Below are 26,445 nucleotides of genomic sequence, written 5' to 3'. Positions count from 1 at the left end.
TCCTCTGGGCTCTGAAACCCAGCACTGCTTTTTGTTGGAAGTTAGCCATTTGAAGACTCCCGAAAGATGAGTGGTTTAGTTAATGAGGGAGGAAATGAATTCTTCCCCCATGGAAACTTCTGGGAAACTTTCCTCTCAAGGCACCGCTGTGCACTGTGTGCTTGGGAGCACTGAATGTTTGAGACACGGCACCCCTGTCCACCTCCGAGGAGCAGGGCACAGGCAGGAAGGGATGGGGACATCCCCCGGGGCCTTCTGAGCCACCCAGGAGCGTGGGGGCTGCCAGCACCAACGTGCCCCGCATGCCCCATCCGGTTCCGGGGGCCAAGAACAGAAACAGGAACAGCAGCTTTTCCCTGGGCACAAGCCAAAGAAGAAGAGAAAGCAGAAACCCGACGGCCGCATCTGCAGCGAGCCCCCGGGGAAAACCCCGCCACGGGCAACGTCCCTCAGGAAGTGAGTGGAGAAACGTCTCTCAGGACCCAGCACGCACCACGGGCTGGAGAGGACGGAGCTGCTGCCTTTCTGAACAGACATGGGGCATGTGGGGAACCCTGCTTCACCTGTGGACATACAGAGCCGCACGCCAACATGTGAACTGAGACGGCTCCCAGGAAATGGCAGCTCTTGGAACTGCCCTGAGCCAGGGCCCCACGCACGGGCAGTGCACGGACAGGAAACGGTCAAAGTTCTGCTGTTACCATGGGCTGGGAACAGGACTCTCTGTCCCAGCACTGTCTTGGGCGTGTGCCCGTGAATGGTTTGCATGGATGTGGGACACCTGCGTTCACGAAGCTTTGGAGCCTGGGTGGGGTGGGAATCCCACGCCGGGTTTGGGGTCTCTGGAGATGGGACAGAGTGTGAGACCCTCTCACGGTGTCTGCCCAGTGGGGCAGAGTAATTCTGAGCAGAACAGACAAAGACGCTTCCGAGCTCTCTGGCAGCATAAGCTCTGCCCGAGCGGCTGACCACTTGCAAGGTGACCTGCCTAGTCCCGTCCCCAGCTGTGGGGGGTGACCGCTCCCATCAATAGCAGAGGTGGCCTAAGCCCCATGTGACATTTGCCGTGTCCCAGGCCCCACTGAGAGCCCCACCTGGCATATCCAGAATCCTACCCTTCTTGCCACCTAAGAATGACCTGGCCCCAAGGTCCTCCAAGTACAGGTCCCTGGCCCCGCAAGTCTGGGTGAACTTGCTCCCTCCAGGCACACGGGTCTCTCCCCTTCCCAGCGATCCTGTGATATCTGCCCCCCTTTTGAGGGCAGCATTCCGTGACGGGGGCAGGCCTGGAACATGGGGGCGGGGGGACGCCTGTGGTACCTATGGTGCTGGGAACACGGGTGTGCAAGTGGGGGAGGCCTGTGGTACCTATGGGGCCGGGAACACGGGTGTGGGAGCGGGGGAGGCCTGTGGTACCTATGGGGCCGGAAACACGGGTGTGGGAGCGGGGGAGGCCTGTGGTACCTATGGGGCCGGGAACACGGGTGTGGGAGCGGGGGAGGCCTGTGGTACCTATGGGGCCGGGAACACGGGTGTGGGAGCGGGGGAGGCCTGTGGTACCTATGGGGCCGGGAACACGGGTGTGGGAGTGGGGGAGGCCTGTGGTACCTATGGGGCTGGGAACACGGGGACGGGGGAGAGGTACCTATGGTCCTGGGGGTATCTATGGTCCCAGGGGCAACTGGACGGCTCGGGGTGTGAAGTCCCCAGGGTAGGCAACAATCCCCCAGTACCCACCGGCCTCCAGGTCCGGGGGGCCACCAGGCTCAAAAGCAACGGGCGAGACAAGGGGTCTGGCCCGCACCCGGCATCCCTGGCCTGTCCTCTGGGACAGGAAGGTGGGGAGGGGCAGCAGGGGGTGGGCCTGGAGCAGGGCCTCAGAAGTCTCCCGGCCTTTCCCATCAGGAAGCACATCCTGTTGGTGTCTGGCTGCCGCGGCAGGGCCGCTATTTGTTGCGGTTGGCTACGCCCTCCAGCTCACCAAAAACAGCCTCAAAAACAACCATTTCCTCTCTGCTGAGAGCCAGGGAAGGCGAGCTCTGCGCACACGGGCATCCCTGCAGCAGCCACTCGCTTTCCAGGACCAGCCAACTGCCCTGGAGGCATCTGCACAGGGGCCCAGGAGGTAGAGAGGAGCTGTGAACCCGCTCCACGCTGGTCACCCTGCCTGGAGCCTGGTGCTCACGGCGGGCTGGTGCTAAGAAGCGTGGCCCAGGCTCGACTCCCACTGCTGCCGGCCTCCCGAGTGACTCTGTTTTCCACTGCTGCAGGCGAGAAGAGGCACGCACGGCGCAGGCCGGCCTCCGCTTCCCAGGAAGACGGCGCACTCCCGGCCCTGGGTTCTTGCTGCTGCCCACCCTCTCCTCCCTGGGATGGGCCCGGAGGCGAGCAGGTTCAGCACAGGCCTGGCCCTGCTCCAGGTGCAGGAAGGAGGATAAGGCTGGGCCGAGAGGCGGCTCACCTGGACCGTCCCATGGGCCTATGCCCGCGCCGCCCCAGGATGAGCGGTGATGTCCTCTAGCCGCCCCTAGCAGCGTCGGCTCTCCCTGGACCCTGGACGTGCGGCTGCGAACTGGGACTTGGCTTTCTCTGGATAAGTGGCGGCACTGGCGTCAGCAATGACCGTGCAGAGACTTGTGGCTGCGGCCGTGCTGGTGGCCCTGGTCTCACTCATCCTCAACAACGTGGCGGCCTTCACCTCCAACTGGGTGTGCCAGACGCTGGAGGACGGGCGCAGGCGCAGCGTGGGGCTATGGAGGTCCTGCTGGCTGGTGGACAGGGCCCGGGGAGGACCGAGCCCTGGGGCCAGGACCAGCCAGGTGGATGCACGTGACTGTGAGGCGCTGGGCTGGGGCTCTGAGGCGGCCGGCTTCCAGGAGTCCCGAGGCACCGTCAAACGTAAGTCCACTTGTTTTCCTGATGCCTTCAGCGTGGCCAAGGCTTGAGGGCACACAGGAGATGCCAGGCGCGGCTCTGATGAGCGGGTGGGGAGGCCTGGCCCCTGCTCTGCCCTGAGTGTGGCCTCTGGACAGGCAGGAGTGGGCACTGGGTCTCCCAGGGAACCAGGCCCCACAGCCCCCTCTCCCTGGCCAGTGGCAGCCTCACACACCCCCCCTGCTCAGTGCAGAATCTGCCTCCAGCTCTTTTATACAGGAATTCATCTCAGGCATTTGGGTGGCCTCTCTGCCGTTACGCATAGTTAAGAGACGGGTATATTAAATCAAGGAAAGGCATTTTTCCTTGGTTGAAAACAATTATTATGGCTGGGCATGGTGGCTCATATCTGTAATCCTAGCACTTTGGGAGGCCGAGGCGAAAGGATTGCTTGAGGCCAAGAGTTCAAGACCAACCTAGCCAACATAGTAAGAGACCCTGTCTCTAAAAATTAAAAAACAACAACAACAACAACAACAACAACAACAAAACTGTTTCTTTACTCATGAGTAAAATGAACAAGAAATGAGTAAAATAAACAGAAGTTTAAAAATGCACGGATGAGTTCTGGCTTTGTTCTCACCGTTGTTGGGGTCTCTGAGGCGGAGAGCGGCAGAAGGAGATCCCGAGGGATGGGTCTCAGATGGGACACTGGCAAGGAGATGGGCAGGGAGGCTGGGACACTCGGAAGGGGACAGGGATGCTGAGTGGTGCAGAGGAGAGGAAGGGGCTCAGAATGATGTCACCACGCTGTGGGGTTTGAGTGGCAGGTGTGGGGCTGCATACATAGGAAGGCGCTTACAGCCACGGTCATCTCAGCAGTCACGGCCTTGGGACGCAAGTCTCCCAAAGGCCAACTCTCTAAAACTGCCGGCAAGGTTTCGACTCGCAGACACCCCAAGTCTCTGCTGCAGAGCGTCACAGGCTCAGGGTTGAACGCATCTTCTGCTCTGAAGACAATGCTGGTCTCTGAGGCAGTGCCTCCGCTCTAGGCTCTGGAGGGAGACTCGGAGTCCTGGGGTAACACATACCACATGTGCCTCAACCACACAGCTCCATCCCCAACCTGCCGCACTCAGAACCCTCAGCGGGGAACGTCATCCCCATTTCACAGGCAAAGAAACCGAGGCTTTGCAGAAGGCATGTGGCTAGGATGAGGTCCCACGAGGGAATTCAGCGCCTTTCTGTCCACTCAAAGGCCCTCAGCTGCACTGCACAGCCTGGACTGGGCACCTCCTCTCATGTCCTTCACCAGCAGGGACCAACAGCCATCTTTTATTTTTTTTTATTTTTATTTTATTTTTTTTTTTGAGACGGAGTCTCGCTCTGTCACCCAGGCTGGAGTGCTGTGGCCAGATCTCAGCTCACTGCAAGCTCCGCCTCCCGGGTTTACGCCATTCTCCTGCCTCAGCCTCCCCGGTAGCTGGGACTACAGGCGCCTGCCACCTCGCCCGGCTAGTTTTTTTTTTTGTATTTGTAGTAGAGACGGGGTTTCACCGTGTTAGCCAGGATGGTCTCGATATCCTGACCTCATGATCCGCCCATCTCGGCCTCCCAAAGTGCTGGGATTACAGGCTTGAGCCACCGCGCCCGGCCAACAGCCGTCTTTTAAAAAGATCAAAGCCTATGAATAACTTCAAAGCTTCGACCGGCTCTCAGAACCCGGTGTCCTATGGAAAGCCCGAGACTTGGGTCTCTGCGTGACTCAGGCCAGGCGCCCTTCTTCCAGACTCTGCCTGCTCTGCTGAAGGAGCTGCGGCCCCGTTACTGTGCTGAGCCTCTCGCGGGGGCAGCAGTTTCGCGGGCCCTGGAGGTGGGGCCGGGTGTTCGTGTGCTTTGGGACCATCACAGGCATCCAGCCCGCAGAGCACCCTCCGCTGGGGGAGGGAGTTCCCTGCCGGCTCTTGGCTGCAGCTCTGCACCTCCAGGCCTCCTAACTGCTGCCACCAACACCCACATGTGGCCCAGGCAGCCCAGTCTCAGGGCAGTTGGGAGCCTTGGCGCCCCTCCCTGTTGCTACCTCTTGCATTCCTCCAGTCACAGGGCCACGTGTAGCCTCTGGGGCGTTGTTTGCATCTGTCCCAGGTCCCCGGCTGTCCACTTGCTTAGGCCTGGTCACCTCAGGCCAGCAGGACACACGAGCCCCTCACAGAGCCCCCTAGACAGCCTCCTGCTCACCTGCCTGCGTCTACTGCTCCTCCCTGAGCCCTGGTCAGCCCCTTGGACAATATTCACAACATCCTCCTGCAACTTGCACGGCATCTGCAGGTGGCTGACCCTCAGCGAACCTGAGCAGCGAAGGTTTGTCCACATGAGGGAAGTGTCATGGAAGCTCCTTATGAACGAGACTCAGTTCAGGAAAAGGAACGGGCTCGATGGGTAACTTTTCTTTAATTTTTAAATTTATTTTGAGACGGAGTCTTGCTCTGTCACCCAGGCTGGAGTGCAGCCACCACATCCCCCAAGGCCCCAAGACAGGGACGCACCCAGCGTCTCCCTTGGCCGTGCTGGTGTCTTCCTCCTGCCTCTCTCGCCTTCTCCTTCACCAACATCCATCTGCACTGGTGCCCACCTCTCCAAGCCCACGTGTTGTTCTCCCACGGGGTGGCCCCTCTGTCCACACAGCCCAGCAACATTTGCTGCCCCCACTCACGTGCACCCGTGTCCCCAACCTGGTGAGGGGCTGCTACCTGCCACCACCGCACATCAAGCCAGCCTTCCTGCAAAATCCTGCCCCATAACCTAGGTGGGCCTGGAAGTAAGCCCTGGTGAGGGGCAGCAGCTCTAGCCTGGCCACCCCACTGAGTCCGGCCAGCTCCTAGCATCTTCCTTCATGCCTCAGCCAGTGTTCCTTGTAAAATCACGCAGCACGCATGATGGGCTGCGACCCTCTGTGCTGTGAGGCTGGGTGCTGGTTTGCCCACAATTCCATCCCGAGAACCAGTCTAGGGTCGGGGTGGGACAAGCCAGGGAAGGCACCGTCACACTGCGTGCCTCCTCACGCAGGCCAGGGAAGGCACCGTCACACTGCGTGCCTCCTCACGCAGGCCAGGGAAGGCACCGTCACACTGCGTGCCTCCTCACGCAGGCCAGGGAAAACAATGTCACACCACATGCCTCCTCACGCAGGCCAGGGAAGGCAACATCACACCGCGTGCCTCCTCACGCAGGCCAGGCCATCCTCGGGGTTTCCGGATGTCGCTGAGGTCCGCGTGGATGTCTCCTGATGGCTCTGTGCCCCCAGGCCCTGCCCCATGGAACACACGGAGTCAAAATCATCCAGCGCTTGTCACTTGCAAACATCAGCAGGGGCCTGCCTGAGGGATGGGAGATGCGCCCCGGACATCCTGAACTCTGGTCAGGGCAAACAGGGCTGGGCCCAGGGCAGAGGGGCCTGGTCTCGATTTCATCCAGGTTGAGGCCCTCCTGTGGCCCTGCCTGGGGTGTTCTGTGGCCTGTGGTGAGTGGGATTTTCATTACGGATCAGGGGCTGTCTTTCCCTGTAAGGAACTTGGGGGACCAGGGAGGCCTGAGGTCCACCTCACATGCCATATCCAGCGCGGGTCTCAATTTCTGCTCCTCACTTCATCTTGTTTTGGACATTTACTTCATCGCTCTGTGTTTCGAGCGTTCTGTCAGGCATCTGCAACAAGGTGGCTCGGGAACAGATGACGGTATGACTGAATCTTGAGGCAGGTGAGCTGAAGCCTGGCGCTAAAGGGGAGCCCCACCCCTCTCTCCGGTGGCTCCATGTATCTCCGTCACCACGCACGCCCCGCCACACATCAAACGGGCACGTAAGACCCTGCCTGAGTACAGGTGGAGGACAGAGCTCCCGGGCTTCAACCCTGCTCGGCCAGGACCCAGATGAACCACGTTCTGACCGACATCTTTAAAAGTCAGAGGCTACCACGTGGGGCCACACACACAGGCAGCACCACGGGTACCCGTAACACGCCCGAGCTGTGAACGCCAGCTCTAAACAGCTTTCTTGGGGCAGGCGGGAGCGTGGCTCAGACAGAAGGCTCGGTCAGGAGTGCCTCCTTCCTGGCAGGGCGGTGGGTCTGTGGGTACCACTGTGGTGAGCCACGCACCCTGGGGACTCGGAGGCTGCACAGTGGCTTGTGGGGCGTGGCTGCTGCACAGAGCCCCTGCCATGGTGTGTGGCACAGGGCTGTGCCTGGAGCTGCCAGGAAGGAAGGCTGGGAGGCCAGGGGCTGAGGGCAGGAGGACAGGTCAGGGGTGCGTCTGCACATTCCCAGCTCCCAGGAGCCTCGGTCACTCAGCCTCACCACAACTACGCGTGCAGCTGTGCCTGGTGCTCAGGCCCACCTCGGTCATGCCATTCCGGGCTATGCTCCTCCCGGGGCAGCCCTGCACCCCTCCTCCCCCTTCATTCCGGTCTTTCCTCCCCTCCAGGGCAGAGCTCAGAGCCATAGGCCGGGAATCTGAGCTGCTCCTCTCTCGAACATCACCTGCTTGATGTTTTAATGCCTCCCTCATTTTGCAATGTTTAGAGAAGCAGAGGCTTCTGGACGGAAATCACTGCCAAGACAGTTAAGAGCAAATATGGCACAGCACCGTGCCACAGATCCCACTGGAAGGGGCCTCCAGAGCTCACACACATCCCTAACGCGTGGATAGGACGCCCTCAAATGCAGGCCTCGCTCCGGTCCCTGCAGGCTGCACGTGGTCACTGGTCGGGGCTGGCTGTGGAGCCCGCGGGAGCAGTCAGGGAAGTCCTGCCAGTCGGCCGGGGCAGTGTGTGACTGAACCCTGGCTCCTGCTGGTCCCACCTGCACAGGCCCTGGGGCAGGTGAGAAACCCAGGGCAAAGGCACCACAGGCCTCAGCAAGCTGCACAGTGCCACGCCGCCCCACACCTCAGGCCTCAGCAAGCTGCACAGTGCCACGCCGCCCCACACCTCAGGCCTCAGCAAGCTGCACAGTGCCACGCCGCCCCACACCTCAGGCCTCAGCAAGCTGCACAGTGCCACGCCGCCCCACGCCTCAGTCCTCACCAAGCTGCACAGTGCCACGCCGCCCCACGCCTCAGGCCTCAGCAAGCTGCACAGTGGCACGCCGCCCCACGCCTCAGGCCTCAGCAAGCTGCACAGTGCCACGCCGCCCCACGCCTCAGTCCTCACCAAGCTGCACAGTGCCACGCCGCCCCACGCCTCAGGCCTCATCAAGCTGCACAGTGCCACGCCGCCCCACGCCTCAGGCCTCACAAGCTGCACAGTGCCACGCCGCCCCACGCCTCAGGCCTCAGTAAGCTGCACAGTGCCACGCCGCCCCACGCCTCAGGCCTCAGCAAGCTGCACAGTGCCACGCCGCCCCACGCCTCAGCAAGCTGCACAGTGCCACGCCGCCCCACGCCTCAGGCCTCAGCAAGCTGCACAGTGCCACGCTGCCCCACGCCTCGGGCCTCAGCAAGCCACACTGTGCCAATGTCACCCCATGCCTTGGGCCCCAGCAAGCCACACAGTGCCAATGCCACCACACGCCTCAGGCCTCAGTAAGCCACATGGTGCCAATGCCACCGTATGACTCAGGCCTCAGCAAGCCACACGGTGTCAGGTTGAGGTCAAGCACATCTCTGCTGTCCTCTGGCATTTCCAGTGCTGTGGGCTCTGCCCCTTCCTCCAAGCCCTCTGGCCCCCGGCTGCCTGTGCCCACGCTGAGCCAGGTCCTCACCTGCTGCCAGGCTTTCCCGCTCTCCCTACGGGGGACCCTTGGCCACCAGGCTGGCTCTCAGCCCCCGCCTCTGTTCCTTCTTTTGAGAGAACCTTGCGGGAGTGCTATGGTTTCTAACTCTGCAGTTACTTTAAAGATGAAAAAACGTGAGCTCTCAGTTATGTGGCAGTGACGCTCACTGGGGCGTCTGTTTTGCTGCGAGAAAAATGAGTGAGGAGAAGCCGCTGCCGCTTCCCACTGCCCTGTCAGTGGTGCCCGCCTGTCTGCGGGCTGGCAGTGCGTTCGGCTCTCCCCCTTGCTGGCGGAAGCCTCATGGTGCCACGTACCAGCTACTCAGACTCCTTAGCAGCCTGGGGGTCCCCGTGCCCCAGGGTCCTTCAGGCCTCCACTCCCTGTGCAGTGCCCTCACGCCCTGGAGGCCTCAGGGCTGGGGGTGCCGCCCAGGCTGTAGCGGGCACGCTGGAAAAGCCTGGAACCCAGGAGGGAGAGCTCCCTCCGCCCCGAGTGACAGGACGGGCGCTGAGGAGGGAAGCAGCCTGAAATACAGTGGCTAGGATGGGGGCCCTCCATGGCGAGGAGCAGTGCGCCTCCAGGGACACCAGGATGCTGAAAGCCTAGACAGACCATCCCAGACATCCGCTCAGCCGGGAGCCAGGGTCAGATGTGAGTGCCGGGGCAGCGCCCAGCCCAAGGGCCAGGTGGGAAGCAGATGCCTCAGCTCTGGAGTTTTGAGGTTATTCTGTGACTCCAGACTGCATTTCAATAAATGTTGAGGTTGAACCATGTGGAACTGCTAGTACTGGCTATAGTGGTTCCAATGGATACTTCTTTTTTTTTTTTTTTTTGAGACGGAGTCTTGCTCTGCCACCCAGGCTGGAGTGCAGTGGCCGGATCTCAGCTCACTGCAAGCTCTGCCTCCCGGGTTTACGCCATTCTCCTGCCTCAGCCTCCCGAGTAGCTGGGACCACAGGCGCCCGCCTCGTCGCCCGGCTAGTTTTTTTTGTATTTTTAAGTAGAGACAGGGTTTCACCGTATTAGCCAGGATGGTCTTGATCTTCTGACCTCGTGATCCGCCCGTCTCGGCCTCCCAAAGTGCTGGGATTACAGGCTTGAGCCACCGCGCCCGGCTCCAATGGATACTTCTAACCACGTAAACACTCGCGAAGTAGAGCAGCCTGCACCTCCCTCCACCCCGAGCCTTGATGCCAGCGTGCCTGCCCCGTGCATGCGTGAACCTCGACAGCCTCCCCTGCCAGGCTGGCTTCCCACAGGCACTCTCTGAGGAGGCAGCTTGAGGATCTCCCCATCCCCCTCTCGGCCTCCGCCCAGGACACACAGCAGTCACCCTAGAGGCCGGCACCTTCAGGACTCAGGGAGATTCTGCTGCTCCCTCAATTCTGGTGTCTGTGATGGATGCGGGCACGGGGACCTGCTCCTGATTGGCGAGGCTGTTTCCCTCTTAGACTCCTGCATCAGTTACCTGAAGAGTGCCCTGAAATTTCAAGGCAAGCCGTTTAAAAAGGTGCAACTGTTTGCAACGACTTAGCTTTGGGAATCGCATTTCCCAAATATTGTTCAATCGAAAACAAGGCATGGCGATGACAAGCTGGGGACTCCGTGGGGCTGTTGTTTCACATGCAGCCCAACTCTGGGCTGAGTGTCCATCAGCACACACACTGTTTGCTCTGTAGCACGCGGGGGCTCTGGGAACACACTGCTTCACTATCACCTCATTTGGGCCTCTGTGTAAGGTTTTATTTGTGGGAGAACATTTCTCTGCTACAGAAATGTGACAAGCCCTGGTCCCAGAGGGCAACAAATGCACCTCCCTCTAAGGTTCACCCACAGAAGGCTCCATCTTCCCCTGACCACGTGTCCATATGCCCTGCCTGCCTGGCTCCTGCAACCAGGGTATAGGTGGGGGACAGAGAAGGCTAGGCGCAGACCTACTGTGAGTGGGGAAGCAGGTCCTGACTTTAGCTGCTGAGTGAAGGATTTGTGGCAGGAGGTATATGGCGTGGGGGTGCCCGGGCCCCAGGGGGTGAAAGGGTCAGGTGGGGCGCACTGGTTCAGACCCACGTCCGACCCCTGCTCAGCTCCTTGCTGGTTATGAGGGGCCCAGATGAGCTGCTTCTCCTCAGGCCCAAGTCCCCCAGCTGCTGGGAGGAGGAAACACAACCATGGGCTGCTTGGGGGTCGGGAAGCTGACCACGCAGGACAGCAGCCCCGAGGAGCTGGCCCCACGGAGGCTCCGGTCAGGCAACACCCTTGTCTTGGATGCTGTGAGTTTAGTGAGGGGCCTGTGAGGCAGACAGGGAAGCCGGTGTCGCCGGTGGGGCTTCCCCTTCCCACCTCCACCCCTATGCTAGCGCCTTCAAGGGTCAAGTCAAGCAGAGAGGAACAGCTGTCTCAGGAAGACAGAAACAGCAGCGTAGCGCCCGTCCCTGCAGGGGTACAACCACTGCAGCCAGGCCCGGCGGCTGGGATGCACCCTTCCGATCAGGAAGACATGGGACCCAGGGCTTGCAGGCAGGTGACGGGGAGGGCGTGATGCTTCCGGAAGGCTCTGCCCAGAGGAGGCATGGCCTGTGCTGACTGTCCTTTCCAAGTTAAATAGAGACCATGAAAGTGGTGTGATGGCTGGCGTGGTCTCTGGAGCCCACCTGCGCTCACCACTGTCTCTCTGTTCTTGGCCTACAGTGCAGTTTGACATGATGCGTGCCTGCAACCTGGTGGCCACGGCCGCGCTCACCGCAGGCCAGCTCACCTTCATCCTGGGGCTGGTGGGCCTGCCCCTGCTGTCACCCGATGCCCCGTGCTGGGAGGAGGCCATGGCCGCCGCGTTCCAACTGGCAAGTAAGTACCCGGGCGGGCGGGGCCACCACGTCCTTGCCCTCTGTGGCCTTCTGGTGTCACAGGAGGATTCTGGGGCCTTGGGTGGCCTGGGGGTAAGCTGCAGGCCGTACCTCTCAATGTGTGGCCACAGACCACTGAGAAGCCCCACGGGGCATCCTCCCTCTCCACGGGCTGCTGTGGGCAAGAATGATGAATGACAGAAACACACCCAGGCCAAGGAGCAGGGAGGCTGCCACCACCTGGCGCGGCCTGGCGTGTCTGTCATGCCCTTTTCCACTTTAAAGGCCGAGGCGCTTTGCTTTCCTGAGTCTGTGGGGTCTGACTGCTGACTGGCCCTTGTGCAGCCCACATGGGGTGGCCGGGGTCCTGCCCCTTCCTCAATGCTGAGGCAGCTGGCGGGGAGCAGCCCCTGGGCAGAGGCAGAAGGGCCCACGCCTGGCCCCGCCCTGTGCCCCTTCCCAGCTAAGAGGCCTAGAGCAGGTCAGGCCTAGGGAGGCCAAGGCCTGTGTTCTGTTATAAACGCAGCTTCCTAGGACCCGCGTGGGGTCAGCGCAGGCCCTTTCTGTGAGCGGGACAAGACGGAGTGAGGAGAACACGCTAGCACGTTCCACACAGCCTAAGCCGACGGTGAGGGGCCTGCACGAGCACACGCCATGTGCCTGGCTCGGACACAGATGCAGACGGCACGACCATCACGAGGAGCCTGGCTTCCCTAAGCCGCCATGCGCGTGGGGGAGGAGGCCCGGCCTTGCAGGCGAGGGGGCCATTGCTGCTCAGAGCCTCCTCTCAATGCTCTAGACCCAACGCCGTGGGACAGAGCTTGAGAAGACCTGGCGTCATAGAGGGTGACAGTGATGAGGTCGTCGTAAATGACCTATGGAATGGTCCTGCGGCGTTCTAGACAAGTGGTGGAGCCACAGCCGTGTCCAGCCATGACCCCCAGCGACCCGAGGGGCTCTGCTGGTCTTCTGTGGCTGACTGAGAGGTGTGAGGACCGGGGGCACCTGCGGCAGGCTCAGGTCTCCTGCTGCTCAGTGGGACAGGCCAGCCTGGTGACCGCAGAGACAGGGACACAAAGAAAGCGAGCACGTCAGCCCACGGCTGAGCGTGGCCAGCACGGAGCTGCCCGCACCCTCCTCTTCCTCCTCCTCGGGGCCAGTGACGTATTCTGCAGGTTGCCCTGCAGCTCCCACAGAGGAAGTGGCAGGAAGTCCAGAGTGAATCATTCTAGGAATAATGATCCTGGGCCCTTATCTTTCTTGAGAAATACAATTTCCAGAATGAGGCTGACAGACTGCGGGGGCAGGTATTCCTGCGCTGGAAAGTGCCCCGGGGCGAGTCAGGCTGGGCTCTCTGGGCGCTATTAATAGCATGGTGTGATAGCATGGTGTGGCCCTGGGCAAGTCACTTCCCCTGGCGGACAGGGGCAGGGTGCCTCCAGGGTTCAGTGGAAGAGCACAGGGCGTGGAGCCCGGAACTGGAGCTGCGTCTTGTCTCCATCATCATCCACGTGGGGTCGGGCGGATTACTGAGCTAACATGAGCCTCTGCGTGCCCAATTTCGAAAAGGGTAATTTCTGCCCCCACCCAGCTGATTGTAAGAATGAATGAGACAGGCACGTGGGACAGAGGACTGACTCTGCCTCCTCCCCTCCTGCATGACTACAGGGAAAACACGAGACTCTCAACGAGGTGCCCAGGCTAGGAAGGTTCCCACGGGGCCCTCTGCTGACCCGAGGGCCATAAAACAGAGAAGTGGTTTTCCTGTTTCACTGAAATGGCCAGTCTCTACCGCGTGCACAGATTGGCTTAAAGAAGGAAATGGAAGATTTTGAAAATGTAATTGGAAATGCTGGGTCCGAATAAAGATATTTTAGTGGCATACAGAAAGCAAAAGCAATAGTTTTTGATTCTGAAAATAACTCCTTCAAGTAGGATAACCCAACGGATCACTACATTTTTTTTTTTTTTTTTTTTGAGATGGAGTCTTGCTCTGTCGCCCAGGCTGGAGTGTAGTGGCGCAATCTCTGCTCACTGCAACCTCCACCTCCTGGGTTCAAGCGATTCTCCTGCCTCAGCCTCTCGTGTAGCTGGGATTACAGGCATGCGCCACCATGCCCCGCTAATTTTTGTGTTTTTAGTAGAGACAGGGTTTCACCATGTTGGTCTGGCTGGTCTTGAACTCCTGACCTCAGGTGATCCACCTGCCTCAGCCTCCCAAAGTGCTAGAATTACAGATGTGTGCCACTGCGCCCAGCCAGAGCGCTGCACTTATCTTTTTTTTCTTTTTTTGAGATGGAGTCTCACTCTGTGGCCCAGGCTGGAGTGCAGTGGCGAGATCTCGGCTCACTGCAAGCTTCACCTCCCGGGTTCACACCATTCTCCTGCCTCAGCCTCCCGAGTAGCTGGGACTACAGGCGCCCGCCACCACGCCTGGCTAATTTTTTATATTTTTAGTAGAGACGGGGTTTCACCGTGTTAGCCAGGATGGTCTCGATCTCCTGACCTCGTGATCCGTCCGCCTCAGCCTCCCAAAGTGCTAGGATTACAGGCGTGAGCCACCGCGCCCGGCCCAGATCACTGCATTTCTTAATAAATCTCCTTGAAACTCTTGTTTAGAATTATTAGGACTACTGTGGATTTGGCATGTTGAAAATGACAGCTTACTTCCTACAAAATCTTATTTCAGGACGACATAGTGTTTCCAAATTTATTTTAAAAACTCACACACGGGGGCAAGCAGCCTGATGGACTACACTGAGCTGCCTTGCAGCACCCCCGGGGGACGGGCTGGAGGCTTTCGGAGGCCTGTCCTGGTCAGGAGGGGTGGTGGCGGTGGAGGGACTGTGCTCCAGCACAACTTCTGACAAGGTTGGACCAGGCTCTGTTCACAACCGCCAGAACAGCGGGCACCAGGGCGAGGGCCAGCAGCACCGAGAGGGCCCTTGGTGTTCCGGCAGCTTCTCTTGCCCCCACAGGCCGCCTCTCCCCCTCAGTGTCCAACCATCACCCCTAACAGGTCTGTTTTGCCCCAAAAGGAAATGCATTTTGGCCCTGTTTAGACTTGTTTCATTGACAAACAGGACAGAGAGGAGCTATGTGCCTTTCTTCTATCATGCTGCTAATTTTAGAGTCGGGTTTTTTTCCTGTGCTCGCGTCTGTTTTAAACAGTCAGGGAGAGACTGAAGGGCGCCAGGATGTCCTGTCACAGGACAAGGAAACGCCTGCTATTACCTGTTATGCAAGTGAACCTCGATCTCAGGGCTTGGCAGAGGTGGGGCGGGCAGTGAGGAGAGAAGATGCTCATGAAAGGAGGAAAAGTACATGGGATAATGGGGAGGCTGGAACACCCTCGAAAGCCAGAGTGCAACACACTGAAAGGAGGGCTGCTCGTCAGCTTGAGAGAGAGGTGACAGGGCCTGTGCTTTTTTTTTTTTTTTTTTTTTTTTTTTTTTTTGAGACAGAGTCTCACTCTGTCGCCCAGGCTGGAGTGCAGTGGCTGGATCTCAGCTCACTGCAAGCTCCGCTTCCCGGGCTCACGCCATTCTCCTGCCTCAGCCTCCCGAGTAGCTGGGACTACAGGTGCCTGCCACCTCCCCCGGCTAGTTTTTTGTAGTTTTTAGTAGAGACAGGGTTTCACCGTGTTAGCCAGGATGGTCTTGATCTGACCTCGTGATCCGCCCGTCTCAGCCTCCCAAAGTGCTGGGATTACAGGCTTGAGCCTCCGCGCCCGGCCAGGGCCTATGCTTTTGCTCTCCATAAATGTTTCTGGGCCCACTGCCATGCTCAGCATGACGCCTGGGTCTGCAAAGGGACCACCCTCCTCGCCCCTCAAGGCTCTCTCTTCCCTGCTCTGACACCCAGAGAGAGCAGCTGAGGGAACCCACTGTCCTGGCTTGGTGGCCACCACCCTTGGCATTCTAGTCAGAGCTTGTGTTCTGCTCACTCCACAGACCCCTTGATTCTCCCCCCTCCTCCTCATGGCCTCTTCTCTCTGCACTGCACCTCTGTTCTTTCACGGTCTGTGGTCTTGTTGATTTGTGCAGGTAGGCACGGGCAGAGAGGGAAAGGAGTATTGAAGGGGCTCAGGGCAAGTGGCCAATGGAAGGTAAAAGGTCATTATAGCCTCTGATGGCTGCGGCCATGGCGTGACCCTGGCACCTGATGCCTAAGCAGCACAAGGCTGAGGGCGACTTCTGCAGGCAGCCTAGGCCGGGAGGCTCCCTGGCACAATCAGGTACCTGAGGATGCCCCGAGCCCTCAGGTGTTTCCTGGCTGGAGCGCTGGCTGGTTCTGCGGGAGCCCAGAACAGGTGGCCTGGGTTCTGCTCCTGGCTCTGCCCCTGGTTAGCCATGAGTCCCTGGATGAGCCCCCCTTCCCCTGGTGTGATCTGTGCAGTGGAGAGTGACCACTCCAGCCCACAGATGTGCCGTCGTCAGCAGTGCTCGCAGCTGTTATTCCAGCGTCTCTCTGAAGCCCTGCTGGGTAACATGCATGCTGAGAAGCTTCAGGCCCGAAGCGCCGCCCACATGCCCCCTGGTGCAGGACTTGTGATCCCCACCTAGGCCTGTCCCCCTCTCGGGGGCAAACTGTCCTCTTGGCAAGAACGCCGCCAGGATCCATTCATGGAGCAGGGCCCTCCCGCCCGCAGCTCTGGCTTTCACACGGGGCCTGGGCCTCAGGGTCTGCTGTCCTGTCCTGCCCTGAGCCTGAAGAGAACACTTTGCGGTGGTTCGATCTAGCGGCCCTGCAGAGCTCGGTACTTGGGTTGAGTTGTATCTTCAAAGGGCAACTCCTCAGCCATCGCTGGAGCCCCAGAGCAGCTGCTGTCTTACCAGGGCCAGCATGAGGAGGTCGTGGCCACACATTGGGGTCAAGCCAGTGAAGTCCCCACCGTCCTCCAGTCGGTGCTCACATGACATTCCCTGCATCTGTGTGGGAACCTGTGGCATCTCTGCTATAAGTATGCTGGGCTTAGCTGGGTTTCTCCGTGTTTTGTTGCCAGTGAGATGGGTGTGACGCCGAAGGCTTCTCGCCTGCTTCTTCCTCGAAACAATCCCTCTTCCCCCCGACTCCGCATTACCTTGTCATTTGTATAAATGACTTCCGATCCTTTTTGGAAAACGGTGGCATATAACCCCAAATTCCCCGAACATGACATCGGGGCACCAGAAGGACACTAGAAAGGGCACCCTGGATGGCACTGGTCCGTCCTGATGCCCCGTGGCATGCTGAGAAGCTGCCGTGTAGAAGTCAGCTGTTAGTGTTTTATTCTGAACTGCCTTCACAATGGTATTCAGGTTTTCCTGGAGACATTGACTTTCTCAGTCCTTAAATGGTCAGCAGGGTTGCTAGTCACTCACTGACCTGGAATCTTGCTCACTGGTGAGAAAGTCTGCTGTTTTCCTAGACTTGGGAATCTTCTCATGGAAATACACACTTTATTGTTATTTACAATAACCTGGTTCTTTGTTTGGTCTGGATTATTTGTTTATTTGAGACAGGGTCTCATTCCGATGCCCAGCCTGGAGTTCAGTGGTGCAATCTGGGTTCAATATAAGTTCCGCCTCCAGGTTCAAGTGATTCTCCTGCCTTAGCCTCCCGATTAGCTGGGACTACAGGCGTGAGCCACCATGCCCTGTTAATTTTGTATTTTTGTTAGAGACGGGGTTTCACCATGTTGGCCAGGCTGTTCTCGAACTCCTGACCTCAGGTGATCCACCCACCTCGGCCTCCCACAGTGCTGGGATTACAGGCATGAGTCACTGCGTCCGGCAAATCATCTATTTATTTCTTAAAGCATAGATGGGGTCTTGCCATGTTGCCCAGGCTGGTCTCACACGCCTGGGCTCAAGTGATCCTCCTGCTTCAGCCTCTCAAAGTGCTAGGATGAAGGCGTGGGCCACTGCAGTCAGCCTGGTCTGGACAGCTCACTGGCCTGTCTTTGGTGCCCACTCCCCAGGCATCAGTTTGTGTTCGCTTCCTCCCTTCTTTCCCTTCCAGCTTCGGCTGTTGAGAGCTTTGGAGCCTCTCGTTCTTCCCTCCCAGGGCCTCTCCCTCTAGAGAGGGTCGTTTGGGTCACCGTCATCTTGTTGCTCACAGGTGGGAAACACCAGCCCCCACCAGGGCCTTGAGGTGGCCAGGCAGCCGTCTGCTCTGCACAGATTCTCTTTAGAGCCAACTGCACCCAGTATGCTAGCTCTGCAGCTGTCCGAAGAGCATCAGGGGTCAGCCCCGGGGTCTTTCCACTCTGCCACCTGCGTGCCTGTGTGACAGCCATTCCAAAAGGAAGGCCTGTGACAGAAGCTGAAGCCCCAAGAAGCCGCAGGAAGGAAGGGAGAGGGGAAAGGCTGGCTGGGCCGCGGAGCTGTAATTCACACCGTCCGGGCGGCTCACAGGAAGAGGCTGTTTGCTTTGGCAACACAACTTCATGAAATGGAATTGATTCCACGGGCAGAATTTCGTGTTTGCTAAAACTCTTCCCTTACATTTGTTTCTAGACAAATTGATGAACATCATTGAAAAGTTTTGGGGGAAAATTCTTCAGGAAACAGGACAATGAGGAGAGAGGGAATCTTAATATAAAGACGGTGTGAGAAAGGAAAACTCAGAGGTTTAGGGCCAGCCCCAGCCCTGTCTCCTTCCACCCCTTCCTATCTCCCCCACGCAGGGAAGTGGAAAGGACAGAAGTAAAAGGCTAACTGGACTTCGGAACAGCATCCACAGCACAGTGTGATTATGCACCTGACTCAGTCACCTTCTTACCAGTGTCTGGAGGCCAAGGTTAGAGCAGTGCAGTGAGGTGTGTGGCTACGGGCGCCTCTGCATTTCCGTGTATTTGTTAGCTTTTTACTGCTGACACGTGGAACACGCGGAAGGTTCCCTCATGCCAAGCATCTGTTCGTGACATAAACCTTTCTCCATCAGGGTAGGATCTGGACCACCGTCCTCCGCAGGAGCCACCGGCGCTCTCCAGCAGTGGTGCCCCTGCCTGCTCTGGTGCTAGCAAGAGGGCAATGTCCCCTTTTCACAGCATGCCTAGGGCTGCTCAGGTTCATGAGGTTTGGGGCCTGATGGTGCCTCCGGGTCTCACTGGTGTCCAAGAGCACTGTTCTAACCTTACAAACCCCTCTCTATCTAGATGTGCTCTAAACGGAATGAAAGACAAACAAAAGCCGACACTGGTCTTCACATAGAAGTCAAGTAAATGCAAAATTTTAGCCTTCTTTTCACACAAGGTACAGACCTAGAATTTTCCCTTCTGCTTCTGTGGTGATAAAAATGCCAAGTAAGGGCCGGGCGCGGTGGCTCAAGCCTGTAATCCCAGCACTTTGGGAGGCCGAGGCGGGCGGATCACGAGGTCAGGAGATCGAGACCATCCTGGCTAACACGGTGAAATCCCATCTCTACTAAAAAATACAAAAAACGAGCTGGGCAAGGTGGCAGGCGCCTGTAGTCCCAGCTACTCGGGAGGCTGAGGCAGGAGAATGACGTAAATGCGGGAGGCGGAGCTTGCTGTGAGCTGAGATCCGGCCACTGCACTCCAGCCCGGGCGACAGAGCAAGACTCCACCTCAAAAAAAAAAAAAAAAAAAAAAAAAAGCCAAGTAAGCTCCAGCCCTGGAGCTGTGCTACTAGTGAGCAAAGCGCAGTTCCCAGAACGTGGCTCCCAGAATGAAGCTCCCAGAACGCGGCTCCCAGAACGCGGCTCCCAGAATGAAGCTCCCAGAACGCGGCTCCCAGAACGCGGCTCCCAGAACACGGTTCCCAGAATGAAGCTCCCAGAACGCGGCTCCCAGAACACGGTTCCCAGAATGAAGCTCCCAGAACGCGGCTCCCAGAACACGGTTCCCAGAATGAAGCTCCCAGAACGCGGCTCCCAGAATGAAGCTCCCAGAACGCGCTCCCAGAACACGGTTCCCAGAATGAAGCTCCCAGAACGCGGCTCCCAGAACACGGTTCCCAGAATGAAGCTCCCAGAACGCGGCTCCCAGAATGCGGCTCCCAGAACGCGGCTCCCAGAACGCAGCTCCCAGAACGCGGCCCCCAGAATGAAGCTCCCAGAACGCAGCTCCCAGAACATGGCTCCCACCAGCGAGCAAAGTGCGACTCCCAGAACATGGCTCCCAGAATGCGGCTCCCAGAACTCGACTCCCAGAATACAGCTCCAGATGCACCTTGGGTGCTTTTCTTTATTTTTTATTTTTATTTTTATTTTTAGACGGAGTTTTGCTCCTGTTGCCCAGGCTGGAGTGCAGTGGCACAGTCTCAGCTCACCGCAAGCTCCACTTCCCAGGTTCAAGCGATTCTCCTGCCTCAGCTTCTTGAGTAGCTGGGATTACAGGCGCCCGCCACCACACCTGGCTAATTTTTGTACCTTTAGTAGAGATGGGGTTTCACCATGTTGGCCAAGCTGGTCTGAACTCCTGACCTCAGGTGATCCACCGCCTCGGCCTCCCTAAGTGGTAGGATTACAGGCGTGAGGCACAGCGCCCGGCCACTTGTTGCTAGAGTTTCAAGAAACAGCTTTCTAGACTCATGACTCTGGGGTGGGCCTGCCCTGCTCCCTCCTGCTTTGTGATGGTCCCTGCCTGTTAGGCTTGTTGTTTACACCTGATCTGCCACCTTGATGACTTTTCCACTCATACTTTTAGGATGTGGGGGCCATGTCCAGGTCGTGTGTGGACATGTGAACTCATACTTCTTTAATCAGTTTATCTATATTCTGAGTCTTTTCTTCTTTTTCTTCTTCCCTTTTTTGTCTCCCAGGCTGAGTACAGTGGTGCAATCATAGCTCACTGCGGACTCGACCTCCTGGGCTCAGCCTCCTGAATAGCTGAGGCTACAGGTGTGCACCACCATGCCTGGCTAATTATTTGTATCTTTTTGTAGAGGCAGGGTCTCACTGTGTTGCCCAGGCTGGTCTCAAACTCCTGGGCTCAAGCAATCTGTCCACCTTGGCCTCCCAAAGTGCTGGGATTACAGGCTTCAGCCACCGCCCCCAGCCCCTTGGTCTTATATATTTAGAAACAGTGTTCTTGTAAGCAGACAGATGTTCTGAGCCCTGAGTGTGTGTTTATGGTAAGCAACACAGCCAGTCATGGGCAGGGAGGTCATACATGGATTAGAATGCTCGACCCACTCTAATGCTCTCAACGACACATTTTCAAAAGCTATGACACTGATCTTAAGAAAATAAGTAAAACTCCATTGTTACAAAAAGCACTTAAAGTAAATAACAATAAAACAACAGTTCAGGAAGCAGCCTGGGACGCTGGCCAGTGCCAGGCAGGCAGAGGGGCTTTGCAGGTGGGCCTCGAGGGACCTGACACCTCAGGGCTGGGACGGCGCCACAGCTAGAGCCCCTGGCAGGCTGCCTCAGGGGCAGGAGGCTGCACTCGGTGCTGCCCACCCGCTCTGTGATGTGCTCCATGGCTTAGTCTTTCCACTTTTAACTGAGAGTCTGGAGAGCCTTCCCCACAAGCTTGACCCTCCAGGTAGGGCAAGGCCCTGCCAAATGCCACCCTCTGGGGACAACGAGATGAATGACTTCCCCATCTCTCTAAAGGGAATGCCAGTCCCCCAAGGACAAGTCAAGAGCGCCCTAGCCGTCTCTGTGGCTGACACCAACCCTAGTGTGGTCCCCGGCATGCCAGTGGCGGCTGAACAGGCCCGCTAAGTACAGGGCCATGTAGCCGATGCCAGTGGGTCCTTGGGAATCATGGTGCCCCTCCGTGAGCATTCGAAGGCACCAGTGTAGCGGCATCCACGTGATCTGGCCAAAGGGTCCCGTCCCTCTGAGGAGTGTTGGCCACTGAAACGCCGAGGCTGCCGTCCCTCCTCGCCTTTCCCGCAGGTCCACACTGCATTCTATTCTGTTTCATGTCTACTTTGATTTCCTCAAATGATTCAGTCAACAATTAATTGTGGAGCGACTCCTGGGAAGCTGTGGTCAATGATGGGGCAAGTTCTGGCCCTGGGGAGCCTGCCCTATGGTGGGGGACAGCGGACAGAGCCACCCATGAGTAAAGACACAATGACCACAGCTGGCGGAGGGTCAGGTGCAACTCTAAGCTGAGGCCCGAAGGATCAGAAGCAGGAGGGGCCCCTCCTCCCTGGGGCCAGTCAAGCCGGGGACAGTGGCGCAAGGAGAAGCCCAGAGTAGGTGGACCTGGTGACTCAGAGGGTTGGAAAGGGCCAGTGTGACCCCAGATGGCAGAGGCACAGCCGCAGGTATCAGGGGAGATTCTAAGGCAATGGGAACCACAAGGGTGCTGAGTGCTGGGGAGATAGGATGTGAGTTTGATAAAGATCAGGGTGCAGCGGTGGAGGGAGGGCCGCCTGCATCAATGTCCCCAGCAAGGTCACCCAGCACAGCCACAGACACCTTGAAACACGCAGCACATCCCTCACTGTCAAAGCCAACTTCGGGACGTGCTTGGTCATGGAAGAGCCTAGGGTCCGTGGCACTTCAATCTTCTCCTGTGCTTTGTTGGGAGCTACCTGTACAAAGGAGGCCACACCACACGTGCGTGGTGCGGCACACCAGGCAAGATCAACTCTGCGGGGCCTCCTCCCCAGGCTGGTTGCCCCATGTTTCCTTAGAGTTTTCTTCCCAAGGTTTTCCTAGAAAGCCGCTGTGAAGCCGAGCTGTGCACTCAGAAGCCTCCCACGTGTGTCCCTGGTGACGTCCCCGGGCCACCCCCTGATGGTGTGTGGCCCACGCCATCCCCCTGCACGCCCCTCCTCCCCACTGGAGCACTGTCTACTGCTGGGCCGTCCAGAGCACGTCTGCCCCTGGGGTGCGCGCTCTGAGGGCGGCTGACCCGGGGCCTCGCTGTGCTGAGCTGCATCCACTTGTCCTCCCGGGAGCAGGGCTGTGGGTCCCAGGGCAGCAGCGGCTTCCAGAGCAGCCAGCACCAGCGCAGTCCTGGGCGAGGGCAGCCCCTCCGCTCGCGGCCGCACCAGCCGGTGCTTCTCCCTTTCTTATTTTTCTCAGTCCAGGAAGGGAGTGCATCTTATCCATTCCAAAAGCCTTAGAGTCAGCCCTCCGGATTGACTTCTCATCCCTCACACTTCTTCAATGATGGGACCTCCAGGTCCCCTCTGTATGGAAACTGACCCCCACGACAACCACAGACGGTGAGGGAGGTTGACCCTGGAAGCCATGGGGGTCCAATCCCTTTCCACTGTTCCATTTGGATGAATGATGTGTGGAACTGGAGGCCACACAGATTTTAAATACGTTTCTGTAACACCCGCAAGTAGAAAGGAAGCCTGGTAAGGGGAGAAACAGGCTCTGGCCATGGTGGGCTGGAGCCTGATGAAGGCCAACTGCTGCCAGCATAACCTCCTCCCGCCCTCCACCATCGCCCCCTGCTGGGCCGGGACTCTCCCAAGGCTTCCACTGCAGTTGCCAAGAGCGCCCCACCCTTCCTGCTCGCCTCTGTCCCAGGTGTCCTGAGCTCTCCACTGTGCGTGCCCTGCCTCCAGGGCCACCTCCTCTGAGCCCTGACGCAAGGCACAACCCATCCCCCACCGGCGGAAAGTGCCAGACACTGTGAACACGAGAGAACACTGTTCAAAGTGCTCTCATTTTCACCACACACAACACAGGCTCATTCCTTCACCCAGTAACACAAGCACTGATACCACACGATCGCGAGCAGAGGGCACATTCCACACTGGTAGAAATGCCAGAAGTTTCCTTTGTTAGTTTTCATTACAAACAGAATGCTTTTTTTTTTTTTTTGAAAGGGAGTCTTGCTCTGTCACTTCCCAGGCTGGAGTGCAGTGGCTTGATCTCAGCTCACTGCAACGTCTGCCTCCTGGGTTCAAGCAATTCTCTGCCTCAGTCTCCTGAGTAGCCGGGACTACAGGCATGTGCTACCATGCCTCGCTAATTTTTTTTTTTTTGGTATTTTTAGTAGAGATGGGGTTTCACCATCTTGGCCAGGCCGGTCTTGAACTCCCGACCTCGTGATCCACCCGTCTCAGCCTCCCAAAGTGCTGGGATTACAGGCGTGAGCCACTGTGCCTTGTCTCCAATGTTATTTTTAATCAAACAGAAGTATCCAGGAGCTACCCATATATAAAAAGCTCCATGAAGTATTATAAAGAATGAACACAGAAACCAGTCACTGTCATTGTTCAGGACAAAATGCAGATAGATAAATGCTGAATTCATACTTTCTGGAGGGTACAGTGATGATGAGAAGATAATGCTTGTGTTTTTAGGAAAAACAAGGCTGGTTACCCATCTCTCGCTCTCTGTCTCTCCTTCCCTGTGCCTCTGTCTCTGTGTCTCTGTCTCCATCTGTCTCTGTGTCTGTCTCTCTGTACCTCTCTTGGTCTCTGTCTCTCTGTGTCTCCATCTGTCTCTCTGTGTCTCCGTCTCTGTCTCTCTATGTCTCTGTCCCTGTGTCTGTTTCTCTCCCGTCCTCTCTCGATGCTGGGGCCACACAGGGCAGGATATGATTTGGTTTCCTGAGGAATGCAGGGGAGGTGGTTGGGAGTGGAGAGACTGGCGTGAACAGACGCACAGGTGTCAACATGCAGGCCAGGCGGAGGGACAGCAGTGGGGCTCGGCATGGCCAGAGCCTGGGGAGGGACATGGACAAGTCCCCCATGGGCAAGAGGGGCTGGAGAGTTTAATCTGGACCAGTATGAGTTACAGAGAGTCTCTGGCACTTTGGGTACAAGAAACAGACTCACTCAGGTCATTGTAACAGAGAGGGAGGGGTGCTGGGTGGGCAGATTTGGGACCTGGGCTAAAGGCTGGCTGGAGGCCCCATGGCCTGCAGGAAAATCTGTGGCCACGTTCCCATGGCTGTAGGGCATGAGGAGGGGCAGGGCCACGTGCATGGCTCTCCTTCATCCCAGAGCCTGTGTTTCCAGCTGGATTAGGACACCCAGCTCCATGGGTGCAGCCACAGTATCCTGTTATCCTAGTTGGCAGATTCCAGGCATGAAACCCTGATTTTCCTGTTGTAAGAACTAAAAAAGTCTTTGGAGCTCCTTAAAGATAAAAATATAAGTGACTGTGGTATCAGCAACTAACTAGACGGGAACAAGCTGAGCCAACCGAGGGTTGCTCATGGCCCACCTCTCCTTCTCTGGCTTCAGGCTCTGGAAAGAGGGGAAAGTATGGAAGGAAAATCCGCCAGGCAGGAGGGAGGGTCTAGAACGAGAAGCACTGACTTTGAGGGAAGACACCAGATATAGCCAAGGAGCCCTAGACAAGGCACTGGCCCCATCTCTGCCCTGCTCGAGCTGCAGATTCCAGGCCAGCTGCAGTTCCCAAAGCAAAGGCCAAGAGCAAGAAACTGTCAGGAGCACAGCTCTGGGCACGATGAGCTCCAAACTGACCTGTTTCCAGATAAGACTTAGAAAATATCTTTTTACCTTCACTTTGAACGAATTAAGCATTTACAAAAGTCAGAGATGGATTTAACACAAAATTACTGCTGAGTTTGGGGGGCTAGAAAAGGCCCCCCCCAAGTTGGTGTTGCAAGCATCAGTGCTAACCTGAAGGAAAGGTCACAGGAGCAGCATGCGAGGACAGAATTAAGCAGACACACGCCACCCTCCACAGCCGCTAGAGCCTAAAGTCCTAAGAGCCACAGAAGGGCTAATACAAGGTGGCTCAGGCCGGGCGCGGTGGCTCAAGCCTGTCATCCCAGCACTTTGGGAGGCCGAGACGGGCGGATCACGAGGTCAGGAGATCGAGACCATCCTGGCTAACATGGTGAAACCCCGTCTCTACTAAAAATACAAAAAAATTAGCCGGGCGAGGTGGCGGGCGCCTGTAGTCCCAGCTACTCGGGAGGCTGAGGCAGGAGAATGGCGTGAACCCGGGAGGCGGAGCTTGCAGTGAGCTGAGATCCGGCCACTGCACTCCAGCCTGGGCGACAGAGCGAGACTCCGTCTCAAAAAAAAAAAAAAAAAAACACAAGGTGGCTCAACACCGGGGCGGCTGCCCCATAAAGCAAAAACCTGCTTTAGGACAGAGGACTGGGGAAGGGTAAAGCAGGCTGGAACCCGCTCTAGGACAGAGGGCTGGGGAAGGAGTGGAACCTGCCTTCCTCTCAGATAAGGCCTCTCAACCCTTTTCTCTCATCTGCAGGTTTTGTCCTGGTTATCGGGCTGGTGACTTTCTACAGAATTGGCCCATACACCAACCTGTCCTGGTCCTGCTACCTGAACATTGGTGCCTGCCTTCTGGCCACGCTGGCGGCAGCCATGCTCATCTGGAACATTCTCCACAAGAGGGAGGACTGCATGGCGCCCCGAGTGATTGTCATCAGCCGCTCCCTGACGGCGCGCTTTCGCCGTGGGCTGGACAATGACTACGTGGAGTCACCATGCTGAGTCGACCTTCTCAGGACTCCATCGACATGTACCTGCTATCATGGAAAGCCTGGAAACCAAGGGACTCCACCACCAAGTCACTTCCCCTGCTTGTGCAGAGGCACGGGATGAGTCTGGGTGACCTCTGTGCCATGCGTGCGAGATGCATGTGTGTTTACTGTTATGTCGGTCATATGTCTATACGTGCTGTGGGCCAACCTCGTTTGCCTCCAGCTTTCCTGGTTAGCACAACGCGGCTCCATGGCCACACACGCTTCAAGGTGGAGGCTGGAAGCTGAGACACAGGTTAGGTGGCGTGAGGCTGCCCTGCGCTGCGCTTTGCTTTGGGATTAATTTATTCTGCATCTGCTGAGAGGGGCACCCCAGTCATGTCTTACACTTTGTAAAGCAGACCAACAAGGAAAATTTTCTTAAAATATTCACAATATGGCCGGGCACGGTGGCTCAAGCCTGTAATCCCAGCACTTTGGGAGGCCGAGACGGGCGAATCACAAGGTCAGGAGATCAAGACCATCCTGGCTAACACGGTGAAACCCCGTCTCTACTAAAGAATACAAAAAACTAGCCGGGCGAGGTGGTGGGCGCCTGTAG

General features: G+C 57.6%; 2 protein-coding genes across 9 annotated transcripts in view; one reads left to right on the top strand and one right to left on the bottom strand.

The window, feature by feature from the left end:
• Positions 1-26,445, bottom strand: part of IFT140 (intraflagellar transport 140) — a 107,268-nt gene that overhangs the window by 24,296 nt on the left and 56,527 nt on the right. The gene's annotated exons all lie outside the window — the stretch shown is intronic.
• Positions 1,901-26,377, top strand: TMEM204 (transmembrane protein 204). Of its 2 annotated transcripts, none has more exons than XM_033236266.1 (3): positions 1,901-2,898; positions 11,331-11,486; positions 25,610-26,377. In XM_033236266.1, exons 1-3 carry the CDS (start codon positions 2,619-2,621, stop codon positions 25,852-25,854), a joined length of 681 nt encoding a protein of 226 aa, XP_033092157.1. In that variant the 5' UTR covers positions 1,901-2,618; the 3' UTR covers positions 25,855-26,377. The 2 variants fall into 2 exon arrangements, with proteins under 2 accessions (XP_033092157.1, XP_033092158.1); XM_033236267.1 differs by lacking the exon at positions 25,610-26,377 and adding an exon at positions 13,154-13,455.

This window comes from Trachypithecus francoisi, unplaced genomic scaffold, assembly GCF_009764315.1.
Source record: "Trachypithecus francoisi isolate TF-2019V2 unplaced genomic scaffold, Tfra_2.0 Lachesis_group15, whole genome shotgun sequence".
Classification (NCBI taxonomy): domain Eukaryota; kingdom Metazoa; phylum Chordata; class Mammalia; order Primates; family Cercopithecidae; genus Trachypithecus; species Trachypithecus francoisi.
Note: the sequence above shows the minus strand (reverse complement) of the source record. Positions and strands in the feature narration are given on the sequence as shown.